At 38.6% G+C, this 11,642-nt stretch overlaps 1 protein-coding gene across 17 annotated transcripts in view; it reads left to right on the top strand.

Moving 5' to 3' along the window:
- TCF4 (transcription factor 4) overlaps positions 1-11,642 on the top strand; it is a 371,585-nt gene that overhangs the window by 357,473 nt on the left and 2,470 nt on the right. For 13 of the 17 annotated variants that reach the window (XM_017850137.1, XM_017850133.1, XM_017850134.1 and 10 more), the window contains 5 exons: positions 2,815-2,950; positions 4,844-5,006; positions 8,434-8,663; positions 9,154-9,294; positions 9,505-11,642. The exon at positions 9,505-11,642 is cut by the window's right edge and continues 2,470 nt beyond it. In XM_017850137.1, the coding sequence (XP_017705626.1) occupies positions 2,815-2,950; positions 4,844-5,006; positions 8,434-8,663; positions 9,154-9,290 (666 nt within the window). In that variant the 3' untranslated portion in view covers positions 9,291-9,294; positions 9,505-11,642. The remainder of the gene's footprint in view (positions 1-2,814; positions 2,951-4,843; positions 5,007-8,433; positions 8,664-9,153; positions 9,295-9,504) is intronic. The other 4 variants (XM_017850136.1, XM_017850130.1, XM_017850146.1 and 1 more) reach the window with 1 other exon arrangement.

Here is an 11,642-nt window from a genome sequence, read left to right as displayed (position 1 = left end):
AAAAAAATATTAATTTTAAAAAACAAAAGCATCAGAACAACTTTGTCTCTTATCATTCTTTGTGGAAAATGATTGATATTATTTGAGATGATCTAACATGATCTATAGGAAATAGATGGAGTTAGGTAACATATGGGCCTAAAATCCAAACAAAAAGGTAGTTGGAACAACTATATCCTCAAATATATTTATAATATTTAAGAGTTTACAGTCATTGTATAGGAGAAAGATTTAAAATTAAATAGATTTTAACAAAACAGAGACAAAGATCACCGTAAGTGAAGATAGCCTGAGTTTTGAGGGTTCTTGAACTACACGGGCTATTCTTTCTATATAACATGCAGGTATTTTCAGTCAAAACACACGATTCTGTCTGCAGTTATTATGTACCTGTTATATACCAGTTGTCATGTATGATTGCGTGGGTTCTCTTTTCCTCTTTTAAGAACTTACCTCAATGTGATCTAGAGGAAAACAATTTCAAGATCAATAACTGAATATATTTTAAGTAAAAAGCAAAACATTAACCTTAAGATATGTCGCAGATGCTTGCAAATAAGTCTTGAGAGTGTTAATGATTCTGAAATAGGAGTATACTTCTCCTCTATGCTCAAATCTGTGGTTACCTTCAGTGATTTTTGACTTAGAGTCATCCTTTGTGGAAATTCAAGAAATTACATCCATTGAGAACACAAATAAATATGAATCAGCACAAAGAATTATTTGGTTTTATATTGATTGACAGACATAAAGAGCCACCATTTGATCAAGGCCTGTAAAAATTCATGCTTACAAGTTGACATCTTAGATTGAAAGGATAATCATTGATTGAATCCATTTTCTAATGCATGAATATAAAAACAGCAAATCAAAACCTCAATGGAAAATAGCTATCACTCTTCTGAATAAAAATTAAAATATATAGGAGAGTCAGTTACAAATGGTTGCAGGAGCAGGTGGGCGTGGTCTGCCTATAAAAGAGCGGACTTCAGTCACAGAGAAAAGGAGTGGTGTGGCAGGCAACAGGGTTGAATTTTTTTTTTTAAAAAAAGGTCTGTACTTAATGCCATAGAGCTCTAGGATCAGTGAGTGAAATCTACAAAGAGGCCAATTTGTGGTAAAAATGGAATGGGCTGCTTTGGGAGATACCAGTCTCAGTACACTTGAAGCACCCCATAGAGGCCACATAACCACCATTCAGAAAGTTCTGTATTGCGACACAGGCACCGGGCAGCAGTGCTGGACTTCCCACCTCTCTCTGCTGAAACACTTACTGATACTTCCTGATGCTCATAAGCCTCAAGTCTTTTCCTATTCTTGCTGTATTTTGAATCCAAACAATATGATTTATGATTTATATGATCCTCTCCACCCAAAATTTAAAAAAATATTTTGGAGTGCATACACACACACACACCACACGCACGCACACATGAATATAAAAATGGCATATTTCAGGATCAATTACTTAATTATATTTTCAGTAAAAAGCAAAATATTGTAGGCGATACTTACAATACATACCTGCCTTTAAATAGCATGTGCTTATTAGGTCCTGTGAATTTGATTGTCGTTGGTTCAGATTCTTATTATTGATGCATTCTTTGGAAATACCCTTTTAACATATTTTGGTAACAAAAGAGTGAAGATTCTCCTTTCTGGTTTCATGTTTTTGACTGGAAAAAAATAAACCTGATTCATAGCAGTATAAATGTATGGTTAATTTTTTGTGTTTTAGACCCACCGTCCTGTGTGAATGCTTACTTAACCGTAGGCTAAGAAAGTACTTGGAAATAGAAAATGTGAACTACTCATTGTCCTCTTAGTTTATAAATGCTTAATGTTTTTGCTTGAAGGCATATGCTATAAAGTAGGCAGTTGCTGTCTCAGTGCCGCAAGTTCAGTGTCTCTGGACCCTAGAGTAGATAGTAGTAGTTAATAAAAAGCTCAGCAGTATTTTTTTAATCAAATAATCATGCTGTACTCTATAATTTTATTTTTGGAAGCGTCGAGAGTATTTACAATATGGTGTCTTTCTAGGATCAGAATAGTGAGGGAAAAAATGGAAAAATGTCCAAACATCCTTGCATGGCAATGATGGCATTACTGGTGTGTTTAATAAAACCTTTATTGGTACATTTTCCGGTGTGGTGGCGTTGGCAGAAACCATCCCCCTTTGGATTTGAAACTCAGCAGCTGATGAAATACAGTAAACATTAATTTGGAATGGGCTGCCAGTTTTGGAAAGCCAGGTGACATTTTATTATATTTGTACCAAGCAGAGGCTGTGTCCCATACTGCTGTAGCTTCCGCTGTCAGAGGCTTAGCTGGCATTATGGAAAAAAAAAAAAAATGGCAGGCCTGAGAATCTTATCCCCTGAAATGAAAGTCGAATGCCAAATTGAAATTCCTGTAGGATTTCCGATAGCAATGGGGGAATTGAGAAGCCCACAATTAAGCATATGGGCATTAAGATAATTGTCAGATCTGTTGGCGGACATGATAGAAGACAGATGGGTACGAATCAGTGCGCTCCACTGCAGCACCCTGGGAGACAATTTGACGTTTTACCTGCCTGAGCTACTCTGCCATATTTGTCACTGAATGTACAGCACGGCGTCTTACTGAGTGTTAAGTGTTTTCGCCGGGAACTATAGGTACATGTGCGGTCCTTCAGCGCCCTCTAGTGAAATGCGTTTGGGAGTATGGTTTTTGAAAAGCCAGCCTGCCTTCATCAGGTCCTCGTGGCCTCTGGAAATAGCAGTCACACCTCTGGTTCCTGCTCACCTGTCTGGTTCCTCTTGCCCCTTTCAGGTGGGGACCCATCGTGAAGATGGTGTGGCCCTGAGAGGCAGCCACTCTCTTCTGCCAAACCAGGTTCCGGTCCCACAGCTTCCTGTCCAGTCTGCGACTTCCCCTGACCTGAACCCACCCCAGGACCCTTACAGAGGTAGGTTGGCCTCACCAGGGCACTTCTGACCTCACTTTCACAATAGGCCCAGTATTGATACCCAGCCTCTTGGTGTTCATCCCTCAAGAAGCACTGGCAGAAACCCAAGAATCAAATTGGGCACAAAAATGGTAAGGAAATGGGAAAGTATTTAGAACTTCGCCTGCTAATCGTGTTTCTCCAAGGACTGTTTTCCTCAAACATCCTCTGAAATCCTGGTCCTATATCATCCAGGAATGAGGCCACAGACTGATGAGAGGAAATTTTATTTTAGCTATTTCCACATTTTTCTCATTCAGGTCCTCTAATGTGGTTAGTTGTGGCCTGAAAATGATATTTCCAAATGAATAGGAAGGAAGGAAATTGTTGTTGTTGTTGTTTCAGATGGAAGGAAATATAGGTGCATTTAAAAAATGGAGCTTGGTTGCAGTTGCATGATTTTCGCTCTTGAGTCATCTAGCCCTCTAATGATTGCCTCATAGCAGTGACTGCGAGCAGCTTTTCATGACCCCAGGAAGTTGGGCTATTATTGGCCAGCTGACTAGGAGTCACTTAGATAACATCTTCTAGTTCTTTCACGTTTAATATAAAAATGATAACATTGCCACAGGAATACATGTGGGCATTTTTTCAACTGTTCAACATTGTACAGATCTGAGTGTCAATTTTACGTATGGGTATGTCTGCCCATTTTTATATAAATAGTAATGATTTTATGGACTTTTTTTTTTTTTTTTTTTTTTTTTTTTTTTTGAGACAGAGCCTCACTCTGTTGCCCAGGCAGGAGTACAGTGGTGCGATCTCAGCTCACTGCAACCTCCACCTCCCAGGTTCAAGCAGTTCTGCCTCAGCTTCCCAGGTAGCTTGGATTACAGACACGCATCACCATGCCTGGCTATTTTTCATATTTTTAGTAGAGACAGTGTTTCACCATGTTGGCCAGGCTGGTCTTGAACTCCTGACCTCAAGTGATATACGTGCCTCAGCCTCCCGAAGTGCTGGGATTACAGGCGTGAGCCACTGCACCTGGCCAGGACCTTTCTTACCAAGAGCCTTTGGGTTTTGTCCTCTTTGTCCAAAATCTGTACTTCTCAGACTGCACATAAGTACGACCTGAGGATCTTGTTAAAATGCAGATTCTGCGTCAGTAGGTCTGGGATTGTCCATTTCTAATGGGCTCACAGGTGATGAGGCCGCATGGACCAAAGTTTGAGTGGCAAGGTTCTAGAATACACAGATTATAAATAAGGGGGAATACTTGACAGATACAGTTCTGCCTTTAAAAAAATTATTACATTAGGATCGTGTTTTAAAATGCAGTGTGACTTGGAAAGTTGAGCAATGATAAAGCTAGAAATTTCTAAAATGAGTAGAAAACTGCCTTCCATATGTACCATTTTAAAATGCTGATTACTCCTTGAGAATAAGAGAAGCTTAATTTCAGAATATCATTAGGGTACCTATTGAAGTCTTGACTGCACATATTTAGCATACTCCCTGGGAATTATATTTTAAGGACATTTTCCTATTAAATCAATGCATATGGAAGAAACTCAATATAATAGCTGATATTTACTTGGGTTCTTAATCAGAACATTGGCTGTGTGATTTTCATGATTATGATTTTCATTGCAATTAAGTTGATGTTTTGTAGACAGTGAAATTACCATCTACTCCAAAAGATTGCAAAATAGAATTTAACCTTAGAGCCAATGCAGGGAAAACTTGTTTCTGCAGGTGCATTTTTTGAAACTTCAACAGATAGCAGGAAAAAAAAAAGTGACAGAAGGATCACAGTTCAGCAGTATGAATTGTCTGCTGGCAGCCTTGCAATCTGGTGTGCAGGCAGTGAGATTTTGGTGTACATATCACCTGATTTCTCTTTTTCTGTAGGCATGCCACCAGGACTACAGGGGCAGAGTGTGTCCTCTGGCAGCTCTGAGATCAAATCCGACGACGAGGGCGATGAGAACCTGCAAGACACGAAATCCTCGGAGGACAAGAAATTAGATGACGACAAGAAGGATATCAAATCAATTACTAGGTCAAGATCTAGGTAACAGTATATAATACTGTCGCTTCATTTAATTCCTTTATTGGACTTTGATGAAGTGAACAGAATGGGAAGAAACTATTCAGTTTTTTCCTGGCAGGTAAATTTACAGCTGAAAAGAAAATTAAAGGCCTACTCTAGAAGTACTAAAAGTATCGTTTAAGATACCTGTACTCTAGTGGAGCCTAAAATGTTTTGGCATTTATGAATCTGGACCCAGTGCTAATGACACACAGTGAAAACAATTTGTATCTGATTCAAGTACAGTTTGTTTTTAAAACTATACTTATTCTACAAATTTGGTCAGAAATGTTGTGTCTATAATATTTCTAAAAAGAGATTGTAGCCGTGTTAAAAACTCAATTGATGTATGTGCCAACTATAGCTCTTTTCTTACCTCTAAAGTGAGAAAATACTGATTTCCTAGATTTATCCTAAACATGCAGATGTATATGAGTAATACCTAAATTGCTAATGGTTTTTCCTCCTGGACACTCTTTTCTGCAGAAAACACAACTGCAGGAAAATAGCTTCTGTCTGGTTTTCTTAAATATCTGCTATCTTTAAATTCGAATCTGTATCTCCTTGAACTTGAATCTGGTAATCAGATGGTTTTTGAATACCAGCACCCGTGTACTTTACCTCAATTCCCTTGGGTTGTTTTTATTCACAAATTCAACCAATTGTCCTAAGACTACAACTTTCCATCTAAAGGCTGTGGTTCTCAAGGTTCTATTTGGAATCTTTTGTGAATTAAGAACGTGCTGCCTCTTCACGTTAGCCTCGTAATTATTGAGATAAATTCCATGTTCTGCCAGAAGTTTAAAAATGCCAAATGCTTCTAGATAACCCCTTTCCTTCCTCGTCGTTTTCTGATTCTTGGCCACTTTGGCAAGAAATCCCAAGGAGGGAATTTCATACCTTTAATAACTTCTGTGTTAGACCAGTCAGTTCTTGATAATTTAACTTACTGTGGCCAAACTTATGCATGTTAATGGATTCTTTGATGTTTCAGAACAACATTTTCACTCGCTGTTGAGAACCTTCTTATTTAAAAAGGTCACTCTTATGACATTTACTTCTGTATGCCTCCAAAACTGTATTACAAGGCAGTGCCTTTCAAATCTAGGCAGTTTTATTTGCATAACCAGTTTATTTATAAGTGAATAACCAATTCTAATTGGTTATTGACCTGAAAACATTTGGAAGAAAAGTTCCCATTTTCCAGTCTCCTTTGTGTAAGGTGTGGCACATGTTGGATGTATAAAAATATCACCCAAATGCTTAGCTTCCGGACAGGCCTGGCAGAGACTGTTTTCTTTTGCTTTTTACAGCCTATTTGCATAGTAGAATATAAGAGTGAATTAATTGTTACTTGATTTCCTTGGCACTGGCAGCAGTCAGGGATGAGGGCAGAGGAGGGATCGGTAGAAGGCAGAGAAAGAGGGCCTTTTCCAGTGGACTCAGTTGAGTTGCCTGTTTACCATACACACCTGAGGCAGACAGTGCCTTCTGGAAAGGCACTTATGCTGTGGAGAGAGACGAGCCTGGTCTTACAGCATCCTTCTGTGGTGTCATCCTCCTTGCCCCTAACTTTTCTCCTTCACCCAAGTGTTCTTGACTCATGTGCATCATCTTTATGTGTGATGTGTACTTGCAACCCAAGAATACCACTCCCACTTTTGATTGATTGGAGCTTCTCAAGTGTACTTGGTCCTTATTGCCACTTGGAAGTTACCCAGAGATTCTCCAGAATGGAAGACCAGAGTCATAAATTTTAAACCAGCATTCATTAAGTATACATTGAGTTGACTAGATAATTTCCCACATCTTCCAACTCCAAAATGTTGTGATTAATCATCTTTATTCTGTGAACATTTCTGATGTGTGAAATTACCCTGTAGGTTGTTAGTCACTTCCATGGAGTTTCTTGTGATGGGAAGTCTACTGATGTTCAGTGAAGTTTGTTTCATTTTTTGTATCTCTCATAAGCCCCCCGAAAATCCTCACTTATGTTTATTCATAATAGTCATTCAGAGCTTTGTAGCACATGCCGTTCTGCCTTCTTGAGACAAGACATCGTGCACATCTCTCTTTTTTACATGGTAGCTCTTGGAATATTTGAGCCCTGCTGCCATGAAGGTTTCTTCATATGATATGCTTTCCAGGTGGCTCATCATCCTCTTTGCCTTCCATTCAGAAGTTTCCAATTTGTCACTGTGACACCCAGAAATGGACAGAACCAATCTTATCTTTTCAGACTATTCTGGGCCCAGCCATGTCTTTGTTATGAATCATGGAATATTTTCGTTTTCACAATCGGAAATTAGCTTTTGGCTTTTTTTTTTTTTTTTTTTTTTTTTTTTTTTTTTTTGTAAGAGACAGAGTCTGGCTCTGTTGCCCAGGCTGGAGTGCAGTGGCCTTATCACAGCTCACTGCAGCCTCCACCTACTAGATTCAAGTGAGCCTCCCACCTCAGCCTCCTGAGTAGCTGAGACTACAGGTGTGCATCACTGTGCCCAGCTAATTTTTTTAATTTTTTATAGAGATGAGGTCTCACTATATTGTCCAGGCTGGGGTTATAGGCATGAGCCACTGCACCCAGCTTTCTGGCTTCATTTTTGACTCACAATGAGGTCATCATCATTCATAAGCTGTAGGTGTTTGTTTTTTTAATCGTTTTGCATGGCTGATACCAATTCAGGTTTCCCAAACTTGTTCTGGGGATCATAAACATCTATAAGATTAAAGACCATGGAAGTCATGTTTTCCTAATCTTTTATTTCATACATAGAGAAAATGAGACTTACATAGTGGGTTGACCAGGCCTTCAAAGCAAGGTAATGGGGATACCTGGATAAAAGCCTCACTGTCTTCACTCCCACTGCTCTGGTGTCTTACATATAGGCCTTTCTTCTTACTCCTGTGAAGCTGTCTTGTATTTTTTTGACCTATCAAAATCATTTTTCAATTACTTGTTTCCCCTAGGTTTCAGATGTCATGGTATGAAAGGTTTTCTCTATATTAAAAAAATGAAGTATAAACATAAAGTCTTTTTGAAGCATGGTTATGCAGCATGTGCTAAGCGTAAGTTGGTGAACGGCTGCTTTGTAGAGTGTAACCCCACTGAATAAAAAAAGCTTCGTTTCTCCTTTCTGCCCCCCTTAACAGTATGGGCACACTTCGCACTCTAACTTTAATCTACGTCACTCTCACCTGTTTGGTTTGGGTTTAATGTCTGCGAGAAAACCAAGTATCTTGTATATTGTCAACTGTCACAGCCAAGTCGCAAGGTCCAGTGGATATAAAAATTCTGCCAAAGACATGGCATAAGATGGAAAAGTTCCCTGAAAACTCTGGAAGAAAACAATGTAGACACCTTCTTTTTCCCCACACCATTAGAAAATGTTGCATCCCTTTTGTCCCACAGCAATAATGACGATGAGGACCTGACACCGGAGCAGAAGGCGGAGCGTGAGAAGGAGCGGAGAATGGCCAACAATGCCCGAGAGCGCCTGCGGGTCCGTGACATCAACGAGGCTTTCAAAGAGCTCGGCCGCATGGTGCAGCTCCACCTCAAGAGTGACAAGCCCCAGACCAAGCTCCTGATCCTCCACCAGGCGGTGGCGGTCATCCTCAGTCTGGAGCAGCAAGTCCGAGGTCAGTGCAGGCCGGCCTCCTTGCAGAACTCGTGAGGAGCTTGTGGCAGGCACAAGCTGAGATGGGCATGCCAGCCTTGAGCAGTGGCACACAGTAGACTTTCAAGCATCCTTCCAAAGAATTGTTTCCATTGCAGACTGTGTCTAAATCCTTAAGTAAGGCAGCATCCCTTTCTCCTGTAATTAAGTTGTAGGATTCTCTTATAACTAAGATTATATTGCAACTTTCCCTATATCCTTTCAGTAATTGGAGCTTAGTCTATTTGCTTTACCAACCTTTGCTTACTGTAAAGTGGCTGTACACACTCACATGCAGTTCAGCTTTTACTAGTGACTGACCAAATGGATCACCACAGTACGTAGTAACTGTTCCTTTTGTTCTATAATATAAACACTGAGAAAAAGGTCCAGACACGCAAGAAGAGTGCATTGCTGCCCTCTGCCAGAAGCCTCAGCATTAAACAAAGATCCTGTGCTTTAATCCTCCACAGAAAGGAATCTGAATCCGAAAGCTGCGTGTCTGAAAAGAAGGGAGGAAGAGAAGGTGTCCTCAGAGCCTCCCCCACTCTCCTTGGCCGGCCCGCACCCTGGAATGGGAGACGCATCGAATCACATGGGACAGATGTAAAAGGGCAAGTTTGTTTTCAACATTTCTGAAATCGATCATTCGTAACTGTCACCAGTGTATCAGCTATAAAAGTGAATTTTACCCAAATTGACAGATACTTTCTTTCATGGAAAAAGAAATAAAAAAAAAAAAAAAAAAAGAAGAAGAAGAAGAAGCACACTTCCTCTGTTACAAATATATTAATGAATTTTTTTTCTCTTTTTTCCTTTCTCAGGTCCAAGTTGCCACATTGCTTCATTAAAACAAGAGACCACTTCCTTAACAGCTGTATTATCTTAAACCCACATAAACACTTCTCCTTAACCCCCTTTTTTGTAATATAAGACAAGTCTGAGTAGTTATGAATCGCAGACGCAAGAGGTTTCAGCATTCCCAATTATCAAAAAACAGAAAAACAAAAAAAAGAAAGAAAAAAGTGCAACTTGAGGGACGACTTTCTTTAACATATCATTCAGAATGTGCAAAGCAGTATGTACAGGCTGAGACACAGCCCAGAGACTGAACGGCAATCTTTCCACACTGTGGAACAATGCATTTGTGCCTAAACTTCTTTTGGAAAAAAAAAAAATATAATTAATTTGTAAGTCTGAAAAAAAAATATTTAATTTAAAAAAAAATTGTAAACTTGCAATAATGAAAAAGTGTACTTCTGAAGAAAACTACATGAACGTTTTTGTTGGTATTCAAGTCAGCTAGTGTTTATAATTACTGGATATTGAATTAGGGGAAGCTCGGCTGCCCTAGTAACAAAACCAGCAAACGTCCTGATGACAACGAAGTGATGACATTAGCCATTCCTTAGGGTAGGAGCGAACAGATGGATCTTATAGAGCCTAATGAACAAATATATATATAAATATATATAGTATTAAATATATTAAAAATTTTAGTGAGCTATGGTAAGCTTTTGTTTTTTGTTCATTTGTTTCAGACTTTTTTCTCCTGTAAAAAAATAGTACTGATTAACTTTTTTAAAAGAAAGATTTTACTGTAAATATGGATTTTTTTTGTCTTATTTCTGTCCCTTTCCCTGGTTTGTTATAGTAACCTGTAGTGCCAACTCTGCTTCCAGAGGGGTAGTGCAGGATGAAATGCTGACCCTGATGTTGCTTCTCATTCATAAATAAGTAGAAAGTTGTTTCTCCAGTCTTTTGGGAACACAGGACTTAAAAGTCACATCATGTGTAGATATTACAAGCAGCATTACCAAGACATGGCAAAAAGAGTTTGTCTGAATTGTAATGTTGCATTTGTGACCCTATTCTGGGATTTTCAGAGGTACAAGGTTAGAATGCTACAATGTTACCACTGTGCCTTCCAATGTTTATATCATCGGAAACATAACATAATCAAAGTGGCTGTGATTTAACAAAATGATTAAAGTGTTACCTACCTGTGTAGCCGAAGTAGTGTGCAGTGAGGCGTTTCTGAATACATGGTCAGATTTTTGGAAAAAAACAAAACAAAAAAAACAAGTAAAGTTCAAAACCGTCAAATGAGAAAATTGCAAGTAGTGTGACAGAGCTGATTGATTTTGTTGCTTTCTTGATTTTTTTTTTCAAAATGGGTTTACTAAAATGTAGATGACTTAACTGCCTCCTCCTTCATCTGAAAAATGCCAATATTCAATCATCATGCAGCATTATAACAAGCCTTATAAGTCCTAAAGCATTAAGTTGCACTTTTTTGAGGAGGGGTAGTGCAGTATTTCTCTGGCCAGTACGAATGAAGTTTATACTTACCATATTTGATAGAAACATAGATCAAGCTATGGCACAGCGACTCATCAGATAGCTAGCTTTGACGTCTGGGCACAATTGAACCAACTTCCATCGTGAATCTTTATAATGATTGACTTTGGTGTATAGTGCAGTAAACAAATAGTGCTCCTAGTTAAGTATTTGTCAGCATCCTTTTGTCTCTAACTCGTTTCTATTTTTACAGCCACACAATTCTTGGCATGTATTAAGAAAAAAAAAATCCCTGTTCAAGTAGTTTTTCCACTTATCAGCACTGAGTAAATGCCATAAATCCATTGAAATGGTCTAAATGTTCCATCTGTTCTCCTGTTTTGCCAGTTATATAGTAATGAAATACATTTGTAAATTTTATGCAACAAATGGCAAACGTATCATTATTTTGAAATTGTGTATGTAAAGTTATATTTTACATGTAGACTCTTGTTATTATGTGTTTTAATACATTGTATCAGTTTTGTTTTTTTTTAACTGTGTGGTTTAAAAGTCTCATTTAAATGAAATAGTGAGCTACAAGAATCAGAATTTTATGTTCATTTCTGAAAATGTAAGAACAAATAAGATAGTTACCACGTGGTCATCTTTTACAAACCCA

Source organism: Rhinopithecus bieti, unplaced genomic scaffold, assembly GCF_001698545.2.
Source record: "Rhinopithecus bieti isolate Rb0 unplaced genomic scaffold, ASM169854v2 scaffold_33303, whole genome shotgun sequence".
NCBI lineage: Eukaryota > Metazoa > Chordata > Mammalia > Primates > Cercopithecidae > Rhinopithecus > Rhinopithecus bieti.
Note: the sequence above shows the minus strand (reverse complement) of the source record. Positions and strands in the feature narration are given on the sequence as shown.